Below are 26,139 nucleotides of genomic sequence, written 5' to 3'. Positions count from 1 at the left end.
TAAACACCGCGTGACGTCACGTAAAACGTGACGTCACGCGTGGAATGAAAGTGAATATAAGCGTGGCATGTTTTAAATGATTTCACTGTGCAAAGTAATTCATTTGCTTTAAATACAAATTGGGAGCCGTTCCACTTGGTGAAGGTGGATGTCCAGCGAAGCTGTTTAGCACACAACTCAGACGTGACGCAGAATTTTGAACAAAGGTACGAACACAATTATTATCTTGATCGGTGGTCATCGTGACGAAAGGTACGCACACACACGTGCCGCCCGTCGCCGCCGCTGACATTAGAGAGTTTTAGTAATAAGTATAGGAGCAAACGCAGACCCCATACGTTAACGTTAACGTTGCGTCCTCCAGACTGCGCATGCGCCATACGTACGTAGTGCGGCGAGCCTTGCGTACGTACGCTCGCTATCGATTTTTGCGAACGTACGTAGCGGTCCCCTGCGTGCCATCTCGTTGCTCTCGTCGCGCACGGGAGAGCGCGAGACTAGTCCAGTTTGAAAAATGGCGGCGGTGAGGCAAACCAGCGGAAGTGCTACGCGCATTGTACGGGTTCGCTTTACCATTGAAGATGACATCAACCTCCTCAAAGAAGTCAACGCGACGAACCCTTTCCAGCACCCACAAAGATGGCTGTCGATAGCCAAGAACGTTGGCGACGCCGTCAAGCCCAAAAAGGTGTTTACCGTGCGGTCGGTACAAAAAAAAAAGACAAAACACGTACACAACGGGCACACGGAAACGCGCACTTCCGCAACAAAGCGAGGAGAATCGGGGCTTTGAATTGGCTTGACCGAATACCCGCCTTGGATTGTTTGAAGCAGTTTACAGGAGCACATCTAGATGGCGCTACAAGTCTTTACGTATGCGTTCTTCTTTCGCTGTACTAAAAGTGCGTATTCGACGCGCTCCGTAACGTTCCGTCGACGCAACGTTAACGCTAACGTAGGGGGTTTGCGTTTGCCCCTATACGTATTACTAAAACTCTCTATTATCGTTGCCGTTCCCACCGTTGTTTTTTGCAGGGGCGTCGCTCTTTGCGAGTAAGAGCAGAGACAGAAAAAATGCCATCCCCCTCTCACTCCGGGCGTCGTCTGCTCCGCCGAGTGGGCTGTACGTAACATCCGGCTGGCGTTCTAACTCGGTTTAAAATCGCGTCATTTTGGACATTTCAACGCAGATGCGTGGATTTTGATATGCAAAATATTGTGTAATGCTATGCTCGATAAAAAGACTAACCGAGTCTGATTGCGATGTTACCTTAGAGCACATAACAAAAATTGAAAAAAAATTTGAAAAACTGTGTCAGAGTGGCCGGTCACTCCAGCGAAAAGAAAATCCGGTTGCTGTAGCTATTTTACTATACAAAGTTTGTACTGGCGTAGGCCTTTTAGCGACAATGAGTGGAAGTCTGGAATAATAAATAAAAACCTGCTCTCCTGGCGCAATAGACGCCGTGTTTGATTTGCCGGCTGGCTCCACTGCTATTGAAGTAACGGAACAAAGATACGCTAGTTGATTATTTACTGAAATAAAACAACAGAGCGCTAAAGGCTGATTTTGGAGTAACCATAAATATTCTAAGAACGCGAGCCACTTTATAATGGCAGCCACGAGCGAGAGTTCGATGTTCAGTACAGCCCTCCGGCGAAGCCCAAATACGGAGAACGGCAACCTCCCGGTTTGTCGTCTGCTAGAAGGGTCGGGCGCGTGCCCTCTCTCTTTCGTTTTACCCCGCCGAACCTGCTGAACTTCCCAGATGTGTGGAGAGGGTGCTGCGGTCTAACAAAATGGCGCCGTCCTGAGAGCGATAAATGAAATGGTCTATACGAGACCTCCCAATTACGACGAGAGAAGTGAAATTGAAAATGCAAAGCGGCAACGTGACTTTCTCGTTTTTTATATACATTCGTGTGGACGACTATCGCCGCCCCGTAAAGCCGGAAGGAATTAGACACGCGCGACTGGGCCGCCACCGGGCAGAAAGTAGACAAGTGCGACGGGACCGCCACCGCGGGAGACCGAAAGGAAAGGAAACGAAGCACGCGAGCCCTTGGAATGACGACAAAGAGGGGGCGGTGCGCGCGTAGGGTTTTTAATCACGCACCCGAAAAATCCACGGAATCCTAGCCATAAACAGCTTCGCTCTAAAATTTCGAAGAATTTATTGGAGGCGGAATTCGTACCCACGACCCTTCGGTTGTGAGTCGGAAAATCTACGTACTAGGCCACGCAAACACGCTTGCACGGCTTGGGAACGAGCGGTGTTTAGCTTTCACGTTACACTCTTAAAGGTAAAGCTTCAGCATGCTCCTGTAATTTTTACCGCAAAGGCTTTGGGGCTGTTGGTACGAACGTGAAAAATAGGCATCGGACATTAAACATCAAAATATACTTGAGTCAACAGTGTTTTACGAAAAACAGCGAGGGAATTCAGTATTACAGTGGGAATAACAGCGGTAAATATTTTAGGCGCTAGGCTAGGCTCTAATCACTGACAACGTACGCGACGCCCGGCGTGGACAATTATGTTGACCCTTGCTTTGTGATTTTCTATAAGGAGCTTGCGACACCTGAAGGGGGGCGCGCGGATCTAACTGATGTGCACGCCAAATGACTCTTTTAGGTGACTCTTTTAGGAGCCGCACCGCGGCGCCACTGTGTTGTCGCACGCTTCCCACTATCACTGCGCAGTTAGTCAGATTGCAGCGTTACTCATTATGAAGGCCGAAGAAGGTATCAGGCAGCGCATCCGTATAATATGCCCTACCACGGACAAAGAAAGATCGACAGGGCTTATTATCTTCGCGTGGATCGGCGCGCCTTTAAGCTCACGCCACTATCACACTTAATTCGGAGCGATAATAAGATGTTCGGGATGCGCCCCGCCCTGCGTTTTTTCAACTTTCAAGGACTACAATATCTGCGGCGCTAATTTTTAATGCTCATAACATAGATATTTGTCACCTGCAGTAAACATGACCTGCTATAAAAATGAAAGTTCACATTTATTTAAGATCCGGAACTGACTATAATTTAAGGGGTTAGAGGTTAAAGTTAGGGGATTTATTGTTAGGAGTTGCTGTGTTGCGTCGCGGCTGTTGTGACCTCAGAACCAGTCATTTTAAGGAAACTTTACACGCGGAAGTCTCGATTTTTGTCTCGTCTTTTTTTACAGGTTTCTGGCTTGTCTCTTGTGATAGGACAGAAGCTAGCGAGCATTGGTCACCTTTCTCCGGGAGTTCTGATGATGACCCTGTCTATATTCTGCTCTTTTATGTCGGAGCTTATCAGCAATGCGGGCACAGTGACCGTGCTACTTCCAGTGTTTGCTGCATTGGTAAGTGAGATGACTTCGTGGCGTATGTTTTTGTCGACTTTGCTATGTTCTGGTGAGATCGATGAAGAACGTACAGGCAGCTGCCACGGAGCTTGTGGAATTTGTCTTAAAGTACACCCACCGGCAATATGAAGGTGACCAGCTTACCTGGATTCTTTCCTGTTTTACGGCTCCCTAAAGCTATATTAACTCTCATCGTCTCAAATGGTACGTGACTTGGGGTCTAAACTTTGCGTTCTAGCCATCTTCTGGAACAGAGCTGGTTCCAAAACTTGCAGGAGCGTCAAAAACAAGAAGAGGGCTGTTCACCTTCATATCGCTCATGGGCGTACCTTGGTGAATCTACACTCCAGCCCTTTATTGCCCTAAAGATGTGATACCTTTGAAGACTTATTGACTTTATAAATAGTCGGCTTCGCGACTTTCCGAAACAAATAAATTGTATGTACGCCTCCTAGAAACGAAGCAAATCTATGCAAGAGTCACATCCCGCTGCATAATATCAATACAAACAACTTCGACAACAATCTTTAAATATATTTTTTTTAAATTCTGGGGCCACCAAACCCTAAAATCGAGAGCGTGCGGGCGTCGTTGACCATTAGCCAAATTTAGCGGAAAGATATCGGCGAAAGACTGCCGCGCGTAGACAGGCCGAGTGTACCGAGCTCACCGGAGGTCCGAAGAGGCGCTTAGAATGCCAAATTATATCGCACTGCATCTATTTTGGCAGTAGCCATAGAAAAGGCATAGAAAGGAGGGTGATTCTGCGGGTAAGCTAATTAACGATCATACAAAAAAAAATGTTCCCTTGGTTTGAAGGGAGAATGCATAGTTCTTTAATATCAAAATGTTTTTAGTCAAGGGCCATAATCATAGATAAAAAAAACCTTTTCAACGATTCAGCGTTACGCTCTGTTTTCCCTTTGTGCACCTATCTTTCTCTTTGTGCCCCTTCAATGTCTTTCAAGACATACTAGGGAGTTTTAGTATATCGTGTTCAAAGGCCCGCGCTACCGCTACGTGCGCGCGCTTCAGAGCATGCATCGATCTGGCAGCGCGAGCTCCCGCTACAAATAGCATGGCCTGTAAACGCGATCTGTTAAAGCTCTCTCTTAGGTAGTTTTAGAATAGCGCACTCAAAAGCTTTGCGTACGCCAAGCAATGGCGTCTTCGCCAAACGGCCATTCAAAACGCTGTTAGGACTCGGCGCGTTGGCAGTGGCGACAACGTCATTACTTCAAGCTTTGTGCGTACGCTATTCTAAAACTCGCTAGCGCTTCAGAGCTAAAACTGAGAGCGCTGCATTTTCTGTTTCCTCGGTCTAGGCGGAAGACCTCCAGATGAATCCACTGCTGTTCATGATCCCGGCGACAATCACCAGTAACTTTGCATTCCTGCTTCCCGTGGGAACTCCGGCCAACGCTATCGTATACGAACACGCTCGGCTCAAAGTCTCAGACATGGTAAGCTGTGCACGTTACGTTTTCTTACGATTGTAAATTTATTTTGCACGTGTCACAAGGAGAAAAGGATGAGCACCTCTAACTACTGAGTTAATTTTTCTACCGCCAGAGACCACTTAATGAAATGCAGGCCAATCAAGAGCATATTATTATCGCTCAAAAGCCATTGAAATTGTTGCAAGAAGTACACATCACGCAGCAAGACACACATCACACAGCACGCGGCAAGACAGGCCCTTCATTGGTTTATCTGGGTGTGACTATTTCAGTCAGACGAATAAATGTCTCAAAAAGCTGACAATTTTATTTTACAAAATTAACTTAAAGGGTACTACTGGTACCTTACGCATTGATTATTTAATTGAATTCGTGTTAATAGCTTATAACTACTTTTTGCTCCCTTCTCAGCAAACGACCGAGGTTCATTTGATATATTTAAAAATGTGAGAAAAGAGAAGATAAATCATTCGTAAAATGTAAACTGGATGCCAGACACAAAGAAATCTCTCGAGCTGAATGTGACTTATTTGTATCAAACTGCGTACTTCTCTACATGCGGATAAGTCAGCCATAGCCACCGGCAGCTAAGAAACGCAGAGTGCGGCGAATCTCGTGCCTGTTATTATCGCTCCTCAGCCAGTCAGAATGCAGCGTCAGGCGATAAGAAGTCTCAAGAACCAATCACGAAGCAAGAAGATGCACATTACAAGTCAAACCCTGCGTTTTTCAGGCTGACAGGAACTATAGCAAGCTTTTTTTTCTTGAGATGACCCAAAAGTATTTCTAACAGAATGGCTATTATTAGATGTGTAATATGGATCATTGACGACATGTGTCTTCTTCTCCAGGTCCTTCCTGGGTTCTTAGTGAAGGTAATTACCTTGATGGTAACGGTGGCTGCGACGTACATCCTTGGAGACCCTGTGTTCAACATGTTTAATTTGCCCGGCTGGGTGTTCGACACGAACACTGCCAACGTAACCAATGTGGGAGTTCGCCGATAGCAAGAACTTTGTGTGCAGCCATGCTGGCCGATTGTACAAACCGAGTGTGCCGTTGTATCGTCAAAGGCCATTCCCGTGTACCGCCGTCCTGTGTACATAAAATGGCGGTGTTGTTATACGCCAAATCTACTCTCTGACATCACGCCTCTGAAATGGCGTTGTTTTCTGCACTGCTCATGCGCCCACGCTCTGTCGCGTGGGAACCTGGGGGTCTCAAATGACGGAAGTTCCCTCTTTGGCCATTTGAGCCTCTAGTCAATCAGACGCGACAATGTCAGTTCCGTTACTTCCGTTTCTTTTTAAGAGAAACGAAACATATGTCGAACATAGCCCCCCAGGTCACTGCGCGCGCGAAGGGCCCGCCCCCTGTGTGGGCAAACACGGACTTTGTTGTGAGCAGCGTGTTCGTGTATCGATCGACATGGGGCCAGCTTAAGACGAATACATAATATGCATCGACGCCACAAGACGCGCAAGTACCCGGCACGTCTGCTACAATGGTTTTAAGTTTTGTTGCGCCGCCAATGCCAGCACGCATAGTGGGCACTGTTGTCTTTTCATACGTGCGACAAGCCCGCTGAAGGTCTCTGCGAAAAAAGTACAGGGCGGCACGAGCCGTCTTGTGCACTGGCACCTGCCTCCTGTGCACTACAATTATGGCGGCGTCACGAAGGTATGAAACACGTAAGCGTGAAACACCAATGAGCGAAAGCCGCGTTGCTTAGCTCCACCGCAAGTGGCATAACCATGGCAACAGCCACTGACGTTTTTACGTGGCGCAATGCCCAGGCACCTCGTCAGATGTCAGCGACGATTGCTATGCTGAAAGGGCAACTCTGTTCCATACTTTCGATTTTGGGATTACGATTGTTTTTAGTGCAGTCGGCGTCCCTGAATTGCAACGTGTAATTTTTTTTTCTCGTTATTGTGCGTAGTTGTAAAGATATCGACGCCTCAAAGGTTTGTTTAGGGCGCGGCCAACAAAACCGAAACTTGCCGCTCGAGACCCCGGCAGCACTGGAAATCAGCCGCTAGGCGAACATGACGTCAGGATTGTTCTCGTTCAACGAGGACGCAGGCCGAGGGGCACCTACCTCTGTTGCGCCAGCCGTCTAAAGATAGGAGGTAAGCTAATTTTGTTTTAGTTCTGTATACGTGGTAGTTATCCAGCATGTGTAGCAATAGTTAGTGCCTATACCCAAAAGCTAGCGACTGGAAAACCCGTGAACTCGTACGGTGCCGTACTCGGCGGCAGTCGCCGTGCGTGAGCTGTGCCGTACTCGTCGCTTGTATACCCAAAAGCTAGCGACTGGAAAACGAATGAACTCGATCGGTGCCGTACTCGGCGGCTGTCGCCGTGCGTGCGGTCTTCCGTATTCGTCGCTAGGCCTCAATTGTCATCGGGGCTCCGTGGATGGAGCGGCGTTGCTCTACGCCGCGCTGCCAGTGACGCTCAGTACTGGGGGCCCTCTCGCTTTCGCGCTGCGGGTCAGTCTCGGACACGAAGCTTTGAGGCTCTCCGGCGTGGGCCGCGGCGCCCGCACACAGGTGTGCTGGGCTGTAAACGTCTGTTTTTTCGTGTTTTTTTTTCATCGGGCGCGTAGAAGCCGAAATCCAAAGTCCACTCGTCGAACAGCATTCACCCACACCTTCTCCAATTTCAAGTCCGTTGGAAATTTGTGAAAAAGCACCTCCGGGTTGTGCAGCGGGTTGTTTGGACAGCCCGCAGCGCTACAAGTTGAACTCGACATCTTTCGAGGAACAGCTGGGTAGTCTTGGGCGCACCGAGTTGCTCGCTAAAACGAGTCTTGGAGTCCTCACGAGCAAATAAACAAAAGGCTATACCGAAGCCACACGGTATACAGATAAAAGCGACAGCTAAACACGCCAATCACAAGCCGAAGTAGCGGTGGCAGCGGCTCAAAGAAGCGCACTACGCGGAAAAAACTTTTTACCTTCGCACTCCGGAGGAAAAAAGGAGAACGATACTGACGTCACGGCCCAATGTTGCTTTAGCAATCGGCAACCCGCTGGCCGCCCGCTAAGGAGCAGCGGCTCACGGCGGGTCGCGTGTTTATTATCGGCATTAGTTGAGAATGCGGCGTCCCACGGACGTAATATTTTGGTTGGGGTCGTATTTTGTGTCACTACAGCGATACCAGGATTTTATTTCATTTTGAGTTTTGGCCGGAGTTGCCCTTTAAGGCTGCGGTCCCACGGGCGCCATCTTGAACAATGCAGTAGTTCAAGCACCAGGGCCGCGATGCACGTCCGTTCGCTTGCATAGGCAAATGTTTGCGGATGACACCGGCGTTCCCCCTTCACGTCTGTATACTTCTCAGCCGCTGCCTGACGTGGCCCAGCTCCTCCGAGTTTCGCGCTGTCATTCTGCTTAAGGTAACCGCGGTCGTGTCTTAAGCGCTATCTTAGGTAATCAGCCTTTATTATGAAGGAAGGATTTGATTTCTTTTTATTTGAATTCTTACTGGGAACAGAACTCTTATTTTTCATTTTTGGTGGATCAAATGTTGTGTTTCTTTTTCTGTATACACAAATATGAAAGCCGATACGCGTGCAGAAATGCTACAAAAAGCAAAAGTGCTTTCATGTGCATTTATAATATTGGTTCCAATAAGAATATTTATTAAAATAGCGATGTGAACATGCAAGAAAAAGTGACTAACGTGGAAATTTGGGCTAGTTGGTATTTCAGGATTAAAAATTAAAACAGCACAAGGACACGGACAAGAACAAGAAGGTAGATGAACAAGGCGCTGACTTACAACTAAAGTTTATTCGTGCTAACATGAAGTATAAATACTGAACGTCATGACAAACACACAAAGATAAAAAAGATAAAAAAAAACATGTAATGGACGCCACGTGCTCCTTAGCCACCGTTATGCGCTGTCACTTTGTGTCGAGAAAGCAACATTCCTTTTCGGATAAACATATGGAAGGAGTGCTGACCGCAGTTTTCCCCCAATTTTCCAATTTCCCGCGCCTCAATGATTTCTCGAATGAGCTTGTCCTTATTCTTTCTATTCACTTCACACTTGTCGAAGACTGGAGTGCAGCAGCAGTCACGACATTGCAGGCCAAGGTGGCCTGACACAACTCTAAAAACGTTATACTTGTGTTCTCGCAAGCGATCATTGAGGCACCGCCCCGTTTGCCTGACGTATCTCCTGCCGCACGAGAGGGGAATAGAGTACACCACTCCCTCCACACAGTTCACGAATCGGTCGTGGTGTTTTTTGGTGCAACCCTGCTTTTCTTTAGAACAGGGTTGAAAGAGAGCTTCGACGCACAAGCATCATGGCTCAGATATTCGGGATATCCGTCTTACCTGTTGACGTCAGGTGCTGAGAGCCTACTTCAGAAAGCACGCGAGGAAACGGACCAGCAGACTCATAGGGTTAACAGAAAAGTAACCGTTTTACCATACCTACACAAGATCTTGCACCACCTAAAGAAAATTGGCCGAAGGGTTGGTGTTGAGGTTGTTTCTTCGGCTCCGGAAAATCTGTCTGGGCTGTGCAGAAAAGTGAATCCGTGCTCTAAAGAAAAGCAGGGTTGCACCAAAAAACACCACGACCGATTCGTGAACTGTGTGGAGGGAGTGGTGTACTCTATTCCCCTCTCGTGCGGCAGGAGATACGTCGGGCAAACGGGGCGCTGCCTCAGTGATCGCTTGCGAGATATTCGGGATATCCGTCTTACCTGTTGACGTCAGGTGCTGAGAGCCTACTTCAGAAAGCACGTGAGGAAACGACCCAGCAGACTCATAGGGTTAACAGAAAAGTAACCGTTTTACTATACCTACACAAGATCTTGCACCACCTAAAGAAAATTGGCCGAAGGGTTGGTGTTGATGTTGTTTCTTCGGCTCCGGAAAATCTGTCTGGGCTGTGCAGAAAAGTGAACTCCTATTCTAAAGAAAAGCAGGGTTGTACCAAAAAACACCACGACCGATTCGTGAACTGTGTGGAGGGAGTGGTGTACTCTATTCCCCTCTCGTGCGGCAGGAGATACGTCGGCCAAACGGGGCGCTGCCTCAGTGATCGCTTGCGAAAACACAAGTATAACGTCTTTAGAGTTGTGTCAGGTCACCTTGGCCTGCAATGTCGTGACTGCTGCTGCACTCCCGTCTTCGACAAGTGTGAAGTGAATAGAAAGAATAAGGACAAGCTCACTCGAGAAATCATTGAGGCGCGGGAAATTGGAAAATTGGGGGAAAACTGCGGTCAGCACTCCTTTTATATGTTTATCCGAAAAGGAATGTTGCTTTCTCGGCACAAAGTGACAGCGCATAACGGTGGATAAGGAGCACGTGGCGTCCATTACATGTTTTTATCTTTTTTATCTTTGTTTGTTTGTCATGACGTTCTGTATTTATACTTGATGTTAGCACGAATAAACTTTAGTTGTAAGGCAGCGCCTTGTTCGTCTACCTTCTTGTTCTTGTCCGTGTGCTTGCGCTGTTTTAATTTTTAATGAGGAAAAATTGCATAATCTAATGTATAATTCGCTCTAAACGGTTAAGAAATTTAGGTATAGGAATCGACTTCCTCGGTCCTTCTCCTCTGTCGACAAGCGGGAACAAGTGGATCATTGTAGCTATTGATCATTTGACACGCTATGCTGAGACGACTTCTGTACCCGCCGCCAACGCCAAAGAAGTTGCTAATTTTTTTCTGCACTCCATTCTCTTGCCCGTCACGGAGCTCCCCAGTTTATAATTAGTGATCGTGGCGCTCCCTTTCTCTCTCAAGTCCTTGAAGACGTCTTTCGGCTTTCTTCCACAGTCCACAAAGTCACAAGCGCCTACCATCCCCAAACAAATGGACTGACCGATCGCTTGAACCACACACTTGCCGACATGGTTTCAATGTATGTTGCTGACCATGATACCAACTGGGACAACATTCTTCCCTACGTAACATATGCATATAATACGGCACAGCAGTCTACAACCGGCTACTCTCCATACTACCTCCTCTGTGCCCGCGAGCCCTTCACACCTCTTGATACCATTTTGCCCTACACACCTGACACCTTGGTTCAGCCGTCCGCAGCAGAGATCACATCCAGAGCAGAGGACGCTCGCCAACTCGCTCGCATGCACACCCAGGAATCGCAGCAGCACCAGAAGCTACGTTACGATGCATGTCATCTGCCTACCACCTACGACATCGGCAACGAAGTTCTCTTGTGGACTCCCTTGCGCGCACCCGGCAAGTCTCAAAAACTCCTCAAGCAATTCGTCGGCCCGTTCCGTGTCGTCCGTCAACTTTCTTTCAACAACTACGAAGTAGCGCCTGTTACCCCGCCCCTTGATCCTCGTTGAAGATCTTGTGACGTGGTCCACATAAGCCGTATGAAACCTTACTATCGTCGTGATACGTAAGCCTCTCAAACGCACCAGATGACCGGTGCCTGCACCGACGGGGCGAATATTGTTAGGAAGAAGAAGTGGTACCGCAGAGTGGCGCGCGCTCGACGAACATTCAGAGAGCTCGGACTGTTCCCGGACGGATGTCACCCCTACTATCCATCCTGTATCTAATCATTCCTCATTAAATCACCCTATATTTGTAACCTAATAATATGCGCACCTTTATATTTTAACTAGATATTTCAATCGTTTTTCTTCCCTCCGAATCGCATTGTAACATAACACTTTTTAGACATTTAATTGATTCACATTTCTATGTTGCTGTTTTTCTTGAGTCTTGCGTTGTGCGCGAGAACTCACGTCCGGAATGTAGATATTTTCTAAGCTATGCGATCGTGCTCGTCCTACGCATGCCGTTGTACAAAACTGTGGAGGTCGTGATATTTCTGGTTATATTCTAATTATAGCAATGCCAGTAACTCCAGTGTTCTGATATCGTTATTATCTGGCGGCGCTATTCCTTTTAGCACATCATAGCATGATGTGCTACAAGAAACTCCGCCGCCATATTCGCGAAAACGGTTACCCAGTATGAAAATCTTTTCTGTCTGCCCAGAATGGGACACCGCTGAACGTGTGCTTCTATCAAAATCCCCAGCTGCTTACAAGTTATTGTTTTAACATTTTGTATATTGTTCAATCGAGGGTGTTTAGCAACTGCTCCTTTGCAGCAGCTTACCAGAAGGAAGCCACTGGCACAAAAGGCTTCTTCTGTGTGAGAGTGTGACAGGACCATACTGATCAAATGGAAATAAAGATTACAAAGCGATCAAAGAGCAATTTTGTGGCAGCCATGATTCGATTTTCGTATTTCCTCATAACCGGGAAGATGGCATTTTTATATTTTTTTCCACACTAGACCACACCATCTTGTCATTCGGCACTTTCAATATGTCTTACAAATGCTCCAAAAACATAATGTGTCCAATACACTCTGTACAGAAAGAGTATAAATTTAGAGGCACTCTCACATAAAGGATTGGTAAATTTAATTTTTTCTCTGAGACTTTTTTAAATACTGGCGTTGTTTCTTTATCTTGTGCGTTTTCTCTATGTATTTGCTGACCGCTCTCGTGGTTTTATTGTCGGGTATTGTTTTTTGGTTTGCCTAAGGCGTCTATGACTCCTAACATTTGTATAAGATGTGTCTCCACTTATAGTATAATTTTGTTTTTCTAGTTTTAGTGTTTTTATTTAAGTTTTTTTCTGTCTCGAACTGCACGGGGGCTGGGACCTTCGTCAAGCTGCTACCCAGCAGCTTTTTGTCCTAAGTTCCCTGTTGTTATGTAAGAAGACGTGACAACAAATAAAAGTTTATTTGATTTGGAGAGTTGCTCTAGAGCGGCGTTTTCTAATTTTTTGGCCGTTCCGGACCCTCTAATCCACTGAGATGACATTGAGGGACCTCCACTGAGTATACATTGATAACAAGAAAGCACAGAGAAAAAGGCACGCTAAGGAAGAGCCAGAAAAGAAGCAATATTTGCACCTGCCCCGGGTTATGTTACAGCCTTAAATGTTCTTGATAAGAACTGGCACTTACCGTACATGACCAATGTGAGAATTTTTGCAAGCTGTAAACAAGGCTGCTGATGCCAAGCTCACTGGAAGAAGACCAAAGTCGTAAATCGGACTCAACGTCATCTTGTTTTGGGACTTTGAGTGGATGTAAATTAATGCAAAAAACGTGTCTTCACACAGGACGTTCATTGAAACTGACAGCAAGAGTCTTCGTGCCTTCTCGCACATGTAAGAGTATTACGAGAGCACTCGCCTTCACAAATTTGCAAAAGGGGCGTTGCGAGAACACTTGATGCAAATATGTGTTGCAGGAAAGCTTAAGCAGCGCGTCGTTTATCAACAGATTTTTCTTGAAATCAATATGAAATCGATTAATTATACAGCCTGTGTCGGCACGGAGATGGCGAAAGTATTCTCTCACTCGTGCTCTTAGGGACTGTAATTGTTCTTGAATCGCGACCCTCAACTTTCTTGGCAGCTGCACTTCGGAATACTCGTCAAAACTATTCAGCTGGGGAAAGGAGTGTAAAACATTGTTTTCCATCCGGCTGCCCCAAACATCGAGGTTCTTAATACTTGAAGATTGTGACTGCTTTTCCCGTGAAAAGACAGGTTCAGTTGGCCATTTCAATGTCCTCGAACATGCGCAGACTCACTGAACACTCTTGAGGACAATTAGGAGTCCGTGGACCACAGTTCGAGAACCGCTGTTCTAGAAGCACATAAAGCATCATGTAACGCGGTAGGATATTTCTTGGCACGTCGTTCTCCTTGTGTTTCAGAGATCATCTTACTGTTGCCCAGCAATGTGTACATGCATTCTGTCTTGTTCATTTCCAATTTTCTTAGACATGAACGCCTCGGCGCATGCTGCAATATTGTGATTTCAGCTGAACACTACATGCATCGCAATGTTCCCCGGAGATATTCTACATGGCAGTCATAAAATATCAATACGCAGAAATGTAATTAAACTTTTGGATGCGTATATAATTCTTATTTCACGGTGCGACTTTTTTTTTTCTTTCAAACCTATAGGTTACATTCATGAAATGATAAAAATCGACTTTTCTTGACAAGATATCGTAATTCTCGATGACTGCAATTGCCGAGGTATAATAAAACGCATATCAATTACAATTTTTATATTTCCTTGGAAACTTTATTTCACGGGATGTCCCAGAAATTTGACTATACACAGGCTCTGAGCCCTGTACGCGACGTCATCGCAGCATAGTGGTGATCGTTCACTTTTGTGTTTGAAGAGAAAAACAAATGCAATGGTGAAAAATGTATGTTGCACATGGGTCCGCACCCAGCGACAAGGTCATCAGAATGGCCGTTGATGAGGCTTGAAGGCAAGTCTTGTATAGACCAGCGTACGAAATCCTAGCCCCTAGGAATAGAAAGAGGAAATAATAAACAAAAAGGCCGTCTTTTTTGAAGAGTGAGGCTGAGCATAAAACAATAATTTTTTGCTTTTTACAGCACTCTTGGCGTCGGATTTGTTCTTGTTCTTGGAGATTTGTGATTATACATTTCTGATGTTCTTGCGCTGCGGTATGTGCAAAAGCTTCTAAAAAAACGAACTCTTGCAAAAACCGCAGCTCCCCTACTGTGCCGTGGCGTCAGGCAAAGAAACATGGCGGAGCCCATGGAAAAGAGCAGACACAGGTCTATACTCGATTTTACATTTAGTGCACAACCAGTACAACACTGTCAAAGCTGCTGACTCGAGCGTGAGGCTTCACCTTGCTGTTCAATATCACGTGCTCTCGAGCAAATGATACATTAAGTTAAAGGGATCGTCCGGTGGAAACAAGAAGTTCTTAAGATCTTGTGATGGTTACGTAGCGGGAGCACAATGATTAACATAGGCAATTTTTATTTTATCAAACGACATCCCAATTTAGTGTAATCAATGACGAATAATTATTCTAAGCTCTATGCAAATTTTCGCAGGTATCACAAGACTAGGCTTGCAATATACCTATTGCTAAATTACCCAAGCATCGAGGAGAATGCAGTGAATGGTCTTCCACGCGCCGCGGCGTGCTGGCGTCCGCAGCAGTAACTGTTCTAACAAAAGCCTAAAACGAATGGCATCTTGCACGCGCGTTCGTCAACGCTCTATTTTGGTAATTTACTTTGAATCTTTCATACGGGGAGGGCGTGCGCGTGCGGCGCGAGGTACATCATTCTCTGCATTCTCCTTGACGCTCGGGTAATTTAGCAATAGGCCTATTGTCAGATCCTATGCCTCGTTTCTCCGTGGGAACACAGGGCTGCCGACGCAAAGCAGCATTCCATTTTAATGGCCACTGTGAATCTCACAGAGTAATGCAGAGCGTGACAACCACACAAAGAGAGTCCCCTTTAATTCATATCAACAATTCTAGCGCAGGAACGAGGGTGAACCACGTCGTAGCGCTCCTGTTGACGATAGAACTCGAAGCGCGCTTCAGTTCGGCATGTTCTTTGCATTTTGTTACGTCAGAGCCTCCGCTACTCTGAACTTTGAGGTGCTCTCTACAATAATCACTGCCGCACGATTGGTCTGCGCTTTGCTCGTCTCCCGAAGAGTGACACACCACAACGAGAAGACAGCGAATGGGTTTACTGTACTTCCTTGTTGTCCGTCCTCGTGAGCCGGCACTGCGCTCGCGCCGACCCTGGTTGTCGCCCGTCGCTCAGAGCTCGCAGTCGGAGTCTGTGTCCAGGGGCCTTATGTCGCGCTTTTTGGACTCCCACGGCGACTAGGGAAAATGAAGTGACGTCAACAACGCAGCAAACGCAGATTGGATGTTGATTGGTGAGAGTGGCTAATGACGAATTTCCGCAGTAGAAAACAAGAGAAAAGAGAGCTTTGTTTTCTTTTGCGGAAATTCGTCATCAGCGACTCTCACCAATCAACGACCAATCTGCGTTTGCTGCGTTGTTGATGCCACTTCCTTCTCGCTAGTCGCTGTGGGAGTCCAAAAAGCGCCAGATACGGCCCCAGGCCTGCGGATCGTCCTTCCCACGCCAGCGCTGCGTAAACTATCTGTCCCAGGATATCACAGCCCGAGTCTCGCTGATGAACCACTCCCGGATCGTCATGGCCCAGCCCGGTATGGCCATTGCTCGCAGTTCCCGCCGGTCTTGATCGGAACCTGGCTGGTGGACCGCTCCGTGGATCGCCGTGGGCCAGACCGACCAGAACGGCTCAATCGTTCCTACCCGGCCCAAGCCTCGCGTAACACGCTATGTCCCGCGCCAACTCGTGCCTCCTCCGCCGACTGCCTGTCACGTGCCCTCATCCCCGTCGTCTTGCACCCTCGTCTCCCACAAGGTGGAAGAGCAAAACACCATTTAAGTGCGCTTGGCTTAAGATGCAAATGAAGGGCGTGCGTGACTTTTAAGTCACGAGCGCGTTACTTAAAGGGAAAATCCCTTTAAGTCACGCACTTGCGCCAGCACATTGACAGCAAGTATAGGCTATGTTTACAAGAACGTGATTGTGGCGTGTAAAATAAGCAGGGACCAATCACACGCAGTCTGTCTTCCTACTTCTTCCTCTTCTACCCATCTGCTGCCAATCAAAATAGTCAAACCTCGATTCGATGCAATACGGTCGCATCCATGTAAACGTAGCCATAGTCTTAGCTGAGGGACAAATAGCAATAACCAACGTCATCTAACTTCAACCACGCGTAGCACGCAAGTGCTTGAAATTGGTGCCTGTTCTCGGTGCATATGTGCAGCCTTTTACCACAAGTCCAGAGGCCACGTGGCGAATGGTCGGAGCGCGTTCTATTCCATACTATGATGAAGACTACGTTGAAACGATAAAGAAGAAGTTGATCATTATATGCCTGTCGTTCACTGATTCTTTCTAGAGCGCAGCTCTTAGGCGCCCGTTTCCGGCTTGAGCGGCGTCGCCGTCGGCGTAACCGCGCGGTGCATTATGGGTAAATTTTCCCGAAGAAGCCCGAGGTTCTCCCGAATGACCTCGGGTTCCTTCGGGAGGACCTCGGGTACCTTCGGTGACCTCGGGAAGGGTGGGTCACGTGACCCCCCTCCCGAGGTCACGTTACTCCCCGTTCCCCCGAGGTCACGTGACCCCAGGTCATGTGAGCTCGGGGGAAGGGGGGGTCACGTGACTTCGGGGAGGGGGGTCGCGTGACCCCCCTCGCCCGAGGTCACGTGACCCCCCCCCGAGGTCAGGTGACCCCCCGGAGGAGATTGAAGATTGAGGGGAGGAGGAGGAGGAGGAGGAGGAGGAGGAGGTGTATAGGCTCCCCTCAGTGCCCTTCCCTCCTGCTTCTCAAGAGCTGCGCTCTAATTCGGCGTTACAGGAAGTTCTAAACGGCTTTCACTTTTTTATCTCAATCAATGATCGTAAAAGAGAAAGCCCGTTCCTACCACGCGTGCCATGGGCTCAGGACCGGCTTCCAGTCTGTCTATGCTAGAAAAAGCGGTGGAGAAACTGCATCGTGACGTCGCCGGTGGGAGGAGCCTCATCTCCATCGCCAACAAACTACATCGGAAGAGAACTGCACCGTGACGTGTCCGGTGACGTCGCCGAACAGTGGTGATTGAGTTGAAACTACATCGTTCTTTTTTTCCCTACAGGGAATTTCGGAGAATCGCCGAGTAGGCTAGCGCACACCAGCTCGGAGCACGTGGAGCGAAAGCTCGCGCTGCAGAACCCCGGGATCGTAGGTTCAATCCCCGCTCCTGCCCGTTTCGATCTGCTGGATGAGCATCGTGGCGTGTGGTCGTGTACTGCGCGATGCACGTTAAAGACCCCGGGCTAGCAGTCGTACTGCACTGGCTAAATTGTTTATCTACAGTGGGTAACAATGTCGCCATGTTCAGGCAGACTAACCTCCTGCTGTATAAACAACTAAGGACAAATTTTACTTTTTGACTATGTTTGACTGCTTTAGTGCAACTTCTCTCGTGCTGCACGAGAAAGAAAAAAATGTTCCTTCGGGGGTTTAATTTGCAGTGAAGTAGGAACCAAAAAAGAAGAAAAGGGAATATTTTCTAAGATATTGAGGTGGGCTAGTTGGATATGCATGATGTAAAAATTAAATAGCGCAAAGGTTAGACAAAGGACAAAGGACAGAACATGTAGACAGGATAGCGCTTGTCCTGTCTACATGTTCTGTCCTTTGTCCTTTGTCTAACCTTTGCGCTATTTAATTTTTACATCATGAATATTTTCTTCAAGTTGGGTTCGTAGTAGAAGAGGGGGAAGAAGAAAATCACTTAGTCCCACGGTACGTGTGTCTGGTCTTTTCTTTATGTGTATGTTTATTCTAGTTCAGCTGGCCTGACCTGAAGTAGTTGTTTTAAAATAAAGCATATATATATCTCTCTCTCTACCTGAAGTATGAACGAACTAGCTCAACTTAAGCCTGTTACCGTTGCTTGCTTGGCTTTTCGCTCAGCCAAATCGCTTATATGGGGTGCACTCAAATGAAAACACAATCGTGTTAAATTGTGTAAGAGTATTTAGAATATTTATTGATAACGCCGCTGAACTTGCATCGCTCGAAGAACTTCCTTTTTGTGAGCGCCTTCTCTGCTTGAGTTTGTTGGAAACACAGCCACTTCGATCCGAGGCAATCGATGATAGCGTTGGTGACATCACCGAGTACTCGACTCACAGAGCACTGGAGAACACCAATGTTTTCGCCGCTCCCGACGGTTTCCTGGAAGCCGCCAGCGGCGTAAAAGCGTAGAGCTGCGAGGACTTGTTGTTCGATCGTCAGCACAGGGGGCCCTTCACGAAAACGCTGGAGCTTTCCGCGAAGCTGGTTGCACAGCCAGCGAGTCACCCCTTTGGTCAGCCGGTATTCGCCCAGAAACCTCACATCGCTCGTCTCGACAGCATCCCGGTGATCTCTAAAAACTCGATCCGCTAGCGAACCCAACAGTAGAGATACATATGTTAGGGTCGCCATTTTTTACAATGCAGATTGATCTTCGGCTTCGCATCGACCACTCAGTTAACTGCATCGTCAAAGTGCATCGTGACGACATTTTGACGTCACCGCCAACTGCATCGTTTTACGAGCATAGCTCAAACTGCATAGGGAAAAACTACATTTCAACGTCATGTCACGTGACCCGAGAGAAGAGCCAATCAGTGCCCGATGCAGTTATCTACATCATTCAGTTTGCGTTCCAGCATAGATTGACTGGAAGCAGCTTCGCAGATAAAACAGGGTGAACGAAAGCACTGCTAAAGCTAGCGCAAGGGCGGAGTGGCGTCTCAAATCTAGTCTCAAGCCCTCTCGCGCCCCAGGCTTGACATGCTTTTTTCACCCGGTCTCAGCTAAGACTTTGCTCGTAGCACGCAGACCCGCAGTTCTGGGAAGGGCTGTAGAAGATACAAGGGCTGTACCAAATTGATTTCCAGTTTCTTTTTTGTGGCTGGTTCCGGCTACTGAGGTTGGTACATATGCCCATCTTTTCTATAGATACTCCCTCTGAAGCCGAATGCACTTGCGGCACCCATGGAGCGGTTTTTTCATACCCTTCAAAGAAGACAATTTGGAAGGGCACCGCACCCCCGCCTGGAAAGCAGCGTGCAGGTCGCGAATGTCCAGAAAATGGCATCTACGCAGGAATTTTTTAATGGTACCGAAAAGGTGATAACAACTGGGGACCAGATCGGCCCGTACTCATGCGTGCCCGAGCGCCGGACGACGATGAGACGCGGGCTTCTTCAATGACTCTCCGGTCGGCGGGCATCACGGGCCCTGTGCGCCCACGGCTCGCTCGACCCCAACGGGACATTGGCGATCCATGATGGTATATAAACTCTGTTGGATAATAAGAAATCGCGTTTGGCACAGCGTTGACGAACCCCCGCGCGGCAAGCGCTCTTGCCGATAACCGTCGGCCGAGGGATAGGACGGCGGGCGGAAGGGTTTCCCCCAGTCATTGGGTTCCCCTTGAGTACCGGTGCCGTACGTAAAGGTACGTCAACCCTGTATGACCCCTTTTATAAACATATATATTACCAGAGTGTTTATTCTACTTTCCTGTAATTAACCATTGGCCTCTGTTCTGGCACTCTTCGTTGGTGGTGGTAGTGATGATGATTATGATCATAACAATAATTATATTATTAATACAAATAATATTACTAACAAAAAGGGAAAAAAATAATAAAGATAATAATTATGTAAATAATAATATACGTTAATTTAAGACGTTCACTAGTGAGGCGCGATCTTCTGTTCATCAAAATTGCATATATATTTTTAGACGGATATGGTCAGTTACTGCTGGCATTCTGAACGGCACACGTTTTATGATATCACGATTTAAAAGAAGAAAAAAAAAGATATTGCTCAAAGTGATTTTACAACGAGTATCAATATCATATAACATTAGCACTGAGTAATATCTATTTTTTTTACCGTTTTAACATATATAAGTTGATGTTTACATGAGCGTCTACGTTTAAGAGTAAACTCCATCGGGAAAATATACCTAATAAACAGGCGACAAGTTCCGCCCAGAGGCGCTTACTCTGCGCGTGGCATCAAGGAGGGAAAACGTGGTTTATTGAAGAGACGACGAGGTTAATCGAACTGACTGATGCAGGGGAGGTGTGACGATTGAACGAGAAAGATATATCCTGCGATACAAGCCGACATAGCGCAGTAGAATCTGTTTGCAGGTTGTCGTACCACGTTGCATTTCAGCGCTAGAAGGCGAAAAGGTGTGAACTAAAATGGGCCTATTGAGCATTTTATTGCGATATGTAGGAGTATTGTTTCGTTGTACTATAAAAAAAGAATTGTTAGAGCACTTGAAAGATGATGTAAACCATATGTGACATGTGAACTGCTCTTAAAATATTGACTTTCTTGTATTATATTTTAACGTCCCGCGCCACTTTTCACCCTACAATATCCCAAACACAATAATGGTGCACGTAAGAAGTTAGTTTACCATGACTTTGTGAAATAGCTAGTTCTGCTGATGACGCCATAATCAGTAAATAAGTACACCGGAACAACGTAAATTGCCCAACTGCTCTTTATCTGTAAAAAAAATATAAATCTAATGAAACATACACCCTTCGTCTCAAGTTACAGAGCACCGTGCCGCTTTCTTTTTTGACTTTCATGAGCACGCAGCGAAGGTGTAATGGTGTGACCAGGTTCAGCAAATTCTATAGAGTAGTATTGCGCTTGCAGTACTATAATAGACGCTGTAAAGTTCGGCAGTAGCTTATAAAAGACGTCTTCTGATTTATTCAAACTCAACGGCAACATATCTCGCTTATCTCCAAGTCGATGTGTCTATCTGTGTGTACTTATGTCCATTCTCTATTGCACCCCCAGCTTTCCTCCTTCCTTTCCTTCTGCTTTCTCTTTTCTGATTTATTTTTCTGCTCTTTCTACATATTTTGTCATTTTTGTTTGGAAGTCATATCATTGACGCTATTCGGCACAACAAACGATGTTGTCTGCATTTTTTTTCGAATGCCTTCTCCTCTTTTTTATAGAGAAAGAGGTCGCCTTTTTCCATTAACACGCAGGTTAAGGCCCGTTCACACACTTGCATTCAGAGCGACCAGTACACTTACGAACGAATGAAGCCGGTTGAAACGACGAGTTGTCATTGCAAAGAAGCGCAAAACGGCCGTTCCATTCGTGTTCATTCGCAATGCAAGGTGTTGAGCCGGGCTGAACTTCTTCGCTACGTTTGGGAACGAACGCAGCGACCGCATCGACAGACCAGTCACAGATAAGATAAGATAAGAGCTCGGCCGCGCGTTGCATGCCGGTCGGGTTCCTTCTATCTGCTGAAAAACATGGCATCGGCGGTGATCATCGACGTGGTCGGCGTGACAGAAGCGCGTCGTTCCGCGTGATGCGCTATCCTTGAATGGGAATTCTATTCGTGTGTCGCTATGATAACCCAGCACGTACTAGAAGGGAAGATCCACCTACTGGTGCGGTGATGTCGTGGCGGCAGTCTCAAAACAGCGGAAACGCTCGTGCCGTCGTGTCTGTTTACCTTGATTACAGGGGTCTTTTTTTTTACTATTTCTGTTCTCGAACATCGCCCAGATTTCTCATTTCGCGTACCCCACGCGTGTGCTCAATTTCAGAATATTACTGATGCGTACCGTATTTAAAGGCGTGCATAAAGGATGCGAATGTTCACGCGTTTTTATCACCCGGGAAAAGTGATTAGTGTTAGCATTCCTGAACGCTCGCAACGTCTATGTGAGCACGAAATTATATTTCTACGTTGCTATGTAGCGGCTAAGATTCCAACGTATTTTGAAATCGTAAAAGAAAAGAACGCGTGTAGTGAGGTGTGTACAATTAATAAAGTCATTTGTTAAAGTCGTAATTGTCGTCTTGTTTTTCATCCACTCTGCATTGCAAGCCAATCCTGAAAAAAAAAATTGAGGCTATAGAAAGCTTTGTTTATTTTCAGTTTCGCCAGTAAGTGGGAGCGCGTCCCCTTCTTCCTAGAGGCATCGCGGAAACAGCTGACGGCGGCGGTTAAGCGGTCGCCGTGCTGACGACCCACTGCACTTGTTGCTGTGGTTGGAGCAGTGTGTACGCGCGGTGCAGAGGGGTCGTTCCGGTCGCTCCGGTCACAACGGACGCAGTCGTAGATAACGCGCTCGTTGCAGATGTCTGAACCAGCCTTTACAAATACTTTTCCAGCTACTGATATCGCGGGTTCCGAAAGTTTAATCAGTGTTTTGTATGCTAACGCACGTAGCGTCATACCCAAACGTGATGATCTGTCGTCTGTTATTACCTCATGTGATGCTAACGTTGTTTTGCTGTCAAAAACGTGGCTTCACTCTGACGTCCATGATGGTGAAATAATGCCAGATCATCCCCATTTCAATATTTATCGACATGACAGAGCAAACCGTCGAGGTGGCGGAGTCCTTATCGCTGTAGACAGAAGAATCTCAAGTCAAAAGGTTTTGTCTCACAGTGCTCTCGAGTTTGTTTGGGTTTCTTTAACTTGTTGTTTTGGGTCCTTTTTGATTGGCGCATGTTACCGTCCTCCCGACGCTTCCCCCGAATTTAGTAACTTGCTTCGTGATGAACTGTCTATGTTGTCACTGAGTCACACCAACAAACCTATTTTTCTTTTTGGTGATTTTAATTTTCCTTGTATAGACTGGAATGCTCAGACTACGAGTTGTTTCGGGGGATCTAGTGTGGACCGCGATTTTATAGACTTGTGTTTTTCTTTTAACCTCACCCAGTTGGTTTCCTTCCCTACAAGGATCATTGAAAATAGTTCAAATATTCTGGATTTGGCACTTGTCACTGATCCTCTTCTAGTTAAGGATTTATCTCCACTAGATGGCATTAGCGACCACAAGGCTCTTCATTGTTTTCTTGATATCAAACCGTCAAAGTCGACGTGCATTTCTAAAAAGATACGTTTGTGCCACAAGGGGAACTATGACATGATGAACTCCGAGCTCTCCGACTATTTTGTTTCTTTTAATGAAAACTTCGACTGCCATAACGCTGATGAAAATCGGCAAGCTTTTAAGACCAAATTGTTTGAACTTATTGAAACATACATACCGTGCGCAACAATTCGAACTACCGCGTCTAAACCATGGTACAATACTTCCCTTCGTCGTCTATCTAACAAAAAGAAAAGATTTTTCAGGAACGCTAAAAAAGCAAATACACCATAAGCTTGGTCTAAGCATGCCACTTGCTCTTCTGAATATAAAAGTATGTTGAGAGAGTGTAAACGCACATTCTTACAACACACTCTACCTAATATGTTACTAAACAACCCTAAAAAAATTTGGAGCTTTGTTAATGAAAAACCACACTCGGAAATCAATCTAGTCAATAGCTCTGGTGATAACATATTGGATAGTGAATGTGCAAATATTCTAAACAGGGTATTTTCTGATGCATTTACCGTTTCTACACCCATTACTGGAATTCCTCCTGTTACAAAAAATTATTTACCAATGGATCCTGTTATTATAGACTTTCAAGGTGTAATCAGCATTATAGAATCCCTCAAAATGTCTTCATCATGTGGCATAGACGGTATTAATGCGAAGGTTCTAAGTAACACTAAATTTGCATCCGGCCTTTACCTCACAAAAATATTTCAGCAGTCCCTTGATACAGGTGTGTTACCTTCCGACTGGAAAATTGGTAAGGTCATTCCGGTCCACAAGTCCGGAAGTAAAACATCTCCACTAAATTATCGGCCAATATCACTCACCTCCATCTCCTGCAAGATCCTCGAGCACGTCATCTACAAGCACCTGATTAACTTCCTGGATTCCTGCAACTTCTTCACCAACGCGCAGCATGGCTTCCGGAAACACCTGTCTTGTGAGACCCAGCTACTTTTTCTCACTAACGACCTGTTTAAAAATCTTGACACTGGCTATCAAACTAACGCTGTTTTTCTTGATTTCGCCAAAGCTTTTGATAAAGTTCCACACAACCGCCTTCTCTTTAAACTTAGTTCTCTCAAACTGGACCCTCCTGTTCTTCAATGGATTGAATCATTCCTTACTCATCGCTCTCAATTCGTTTTCGCTAACAGCACGTCCTCCTCTTTCTCTCCCGTTTCTTCCGGTGTTCCACAGGGAACTGTGCTTGGCCCCTTACTCTTCTTAATCTACATTAATGATCTCCCTCTTCACCTATCGTCCTCTGTTCGTCTTTTCGCTGATGACTGCGTTGTTTATAGACTAATAAAAGACCCAAACGACCATATTGCACTCCAGAACGACATTAACAAAATTGCTGAATGGTGCCGCACATGGCAAATGTCTCTTAATATTAACAAATGCATGCACCTCTGCTTCACACGTTCCTCCTCCCAGCCCTTAAACTCTTTAACACTCAACGGCATTACCCTTCAGACTGCTGCACAGTACAAATATCTTGGCGTCCATCTAACCACTAATATGTCCTTGAATGTTCATGCAGACAAGACAATATCCTCTGCAAACCGTTCACTTGGCTATATCCGTCGCAATTTCAAGTCTGCTCCTTCTAACCTCAAACGTCTTCTTTACGTCACGCTTGTTCGCCCTAAACTAGAGTATGCTTCAGCTATCTGGCACCCCCATCAGGCTTTCCTAACCAACGCAATCGAATCTGTTCAAAATCGTGCTGCTCGATTCATTCTTTCTGATTACTCTCGCTTTTCTAGTGTCACTGCAATGAAATCTCAATTAACCCTTCCTGACCTTTCCGTTCGTCGCAGAATTTCCCGTCTTTGCCTTCTTCATAAAATTTACTACTCTGAACCATTACGACAGTCTCTCCTCAGCCCGCCCAGCTATATTTCTGCAAGAGTGGATCATTCATGCAAGCTCGCCTGTCCCAAGACCACTTCAGCAGCCCATCAACATTCGCTCATACCAGAAGCTATTGTGGACTGGAATGGCCTTCCCGATGACTTCGTCACCATCACCGATAACGCGAAATTTAGAACTGTACTAACCAACCACTCCCCTCTATAATGCCCCTTGGGGCCTTGAGGGTAATTGTAAATAAATAAGTAAATAAATAAATAAATAAATAATTTGAAACAAAACTCGAGATGACTGGTAGGTCTAGAATAAAATAAAGTATGTGAAGAATTTGCCGAGGCACGCCCGCACCCATGGAAAGTCGCGTTAGGCGGCTTTAACGACAACGCAGCAACACATCTGTATTGAAACGCCCGAAGTTGGCGACATTGTAAAGAGGATTAGTGGCGCCATCTGTATCGTCTTCGGAAACGTCACTTAGATTGCTTATTTATACAAGCGAGAGATTGCGCAAGTTTCAAAGTACTGCTTCATTGTGACTTTATTTTAGACGACTTTGAACGCAAATACAAAGAAATTAGCCTTAAGGAGGTCCACTCCAGATCCGCCAGAATATAATTAAAAAAGATCACATCAGCTACTAAAATGGCATTGGAAAAACCTTAGAACTCCTAGGATGAAATTTTGAAATTTAAGCATTTTAAACTGGCACTGACTCGTTAAAATCACATATTTTATTATCATCCGAATTGATTCAAAACGAGACCTGGACATTACCCTAAAAATTAAAAACTTGGAAATTCAATATTTGTGAAGTAAAAAAAAACTATTTCTAAATGTCAAATTTGAAGGTCCCGCGCGATCCGCAACAGTGCAGTGACGTCAAATATCAGACAATTTCAGTGAATTGTACGCTAAAGCTTTTCGTACGCAAAGAAATTGCGGGTCGAGAGTTTACATGCACAGAACGCAATAGAAGGGCTAGCGTATTGCGTACGCACGCAATGCTGGAGAATTTGCGCAGCGGGCTAGCTGG

The 26,139-nt window shown here is 46.2% G+C and overlaps 1 protein-coding gene across 1 annotated transcript in view; it reads left to right on the top strand.

Annotated features, from left to right (window-relative positions):
- LOC115311167 (solute carrier family 13 member 5-like) overlaps nt 1–5,820 on the top strand; it is a 98,454-nt gene extending 92,634 nt beyond the window's left edge. The window contains exons 11-13 of the mRNA XM_040222195.1: nt 3,189–3,350; nt 4,679–4,816; nt 5,665–5,820. Coding sequence (XP_040078129.1) covers nt 3,189–3,350; nt 4,679–4,816; nt 5,665–5,820 — 456 coding nt within the window. The remainder of the gene's footprint in view (nt 1–3,188; nt 3,351–4,678; nt 4,817–5,664) is intronic.
- The last annotated feature ends 20,319 nt before the right edge of the window (nt 5,821–26,139 follow it).

The sequence above is a fragment of the Ixodes scapularis genome, unplaced genomic scaffold (genome assembly GCF_016920785.2).
Source record: "Ixodes scapularis isolate PalLabHiFi unplaced genomic scaffold, ASM1692078v2 PGA_scaffold1__304_contigs__length_218370807, whole genome shotgun sequence".
In the NCBI taxonomy this organism is placed as follows: domain Eukaryota; kingdom Metazoa; phylum Arthropoda; class Arachnida; order Ixodida; family Ixodidae; genus Ixodes; species Ixodes scapularis.
This window is presented reverse-complemented; position numbering and strand designations above follow the sequence as displayed.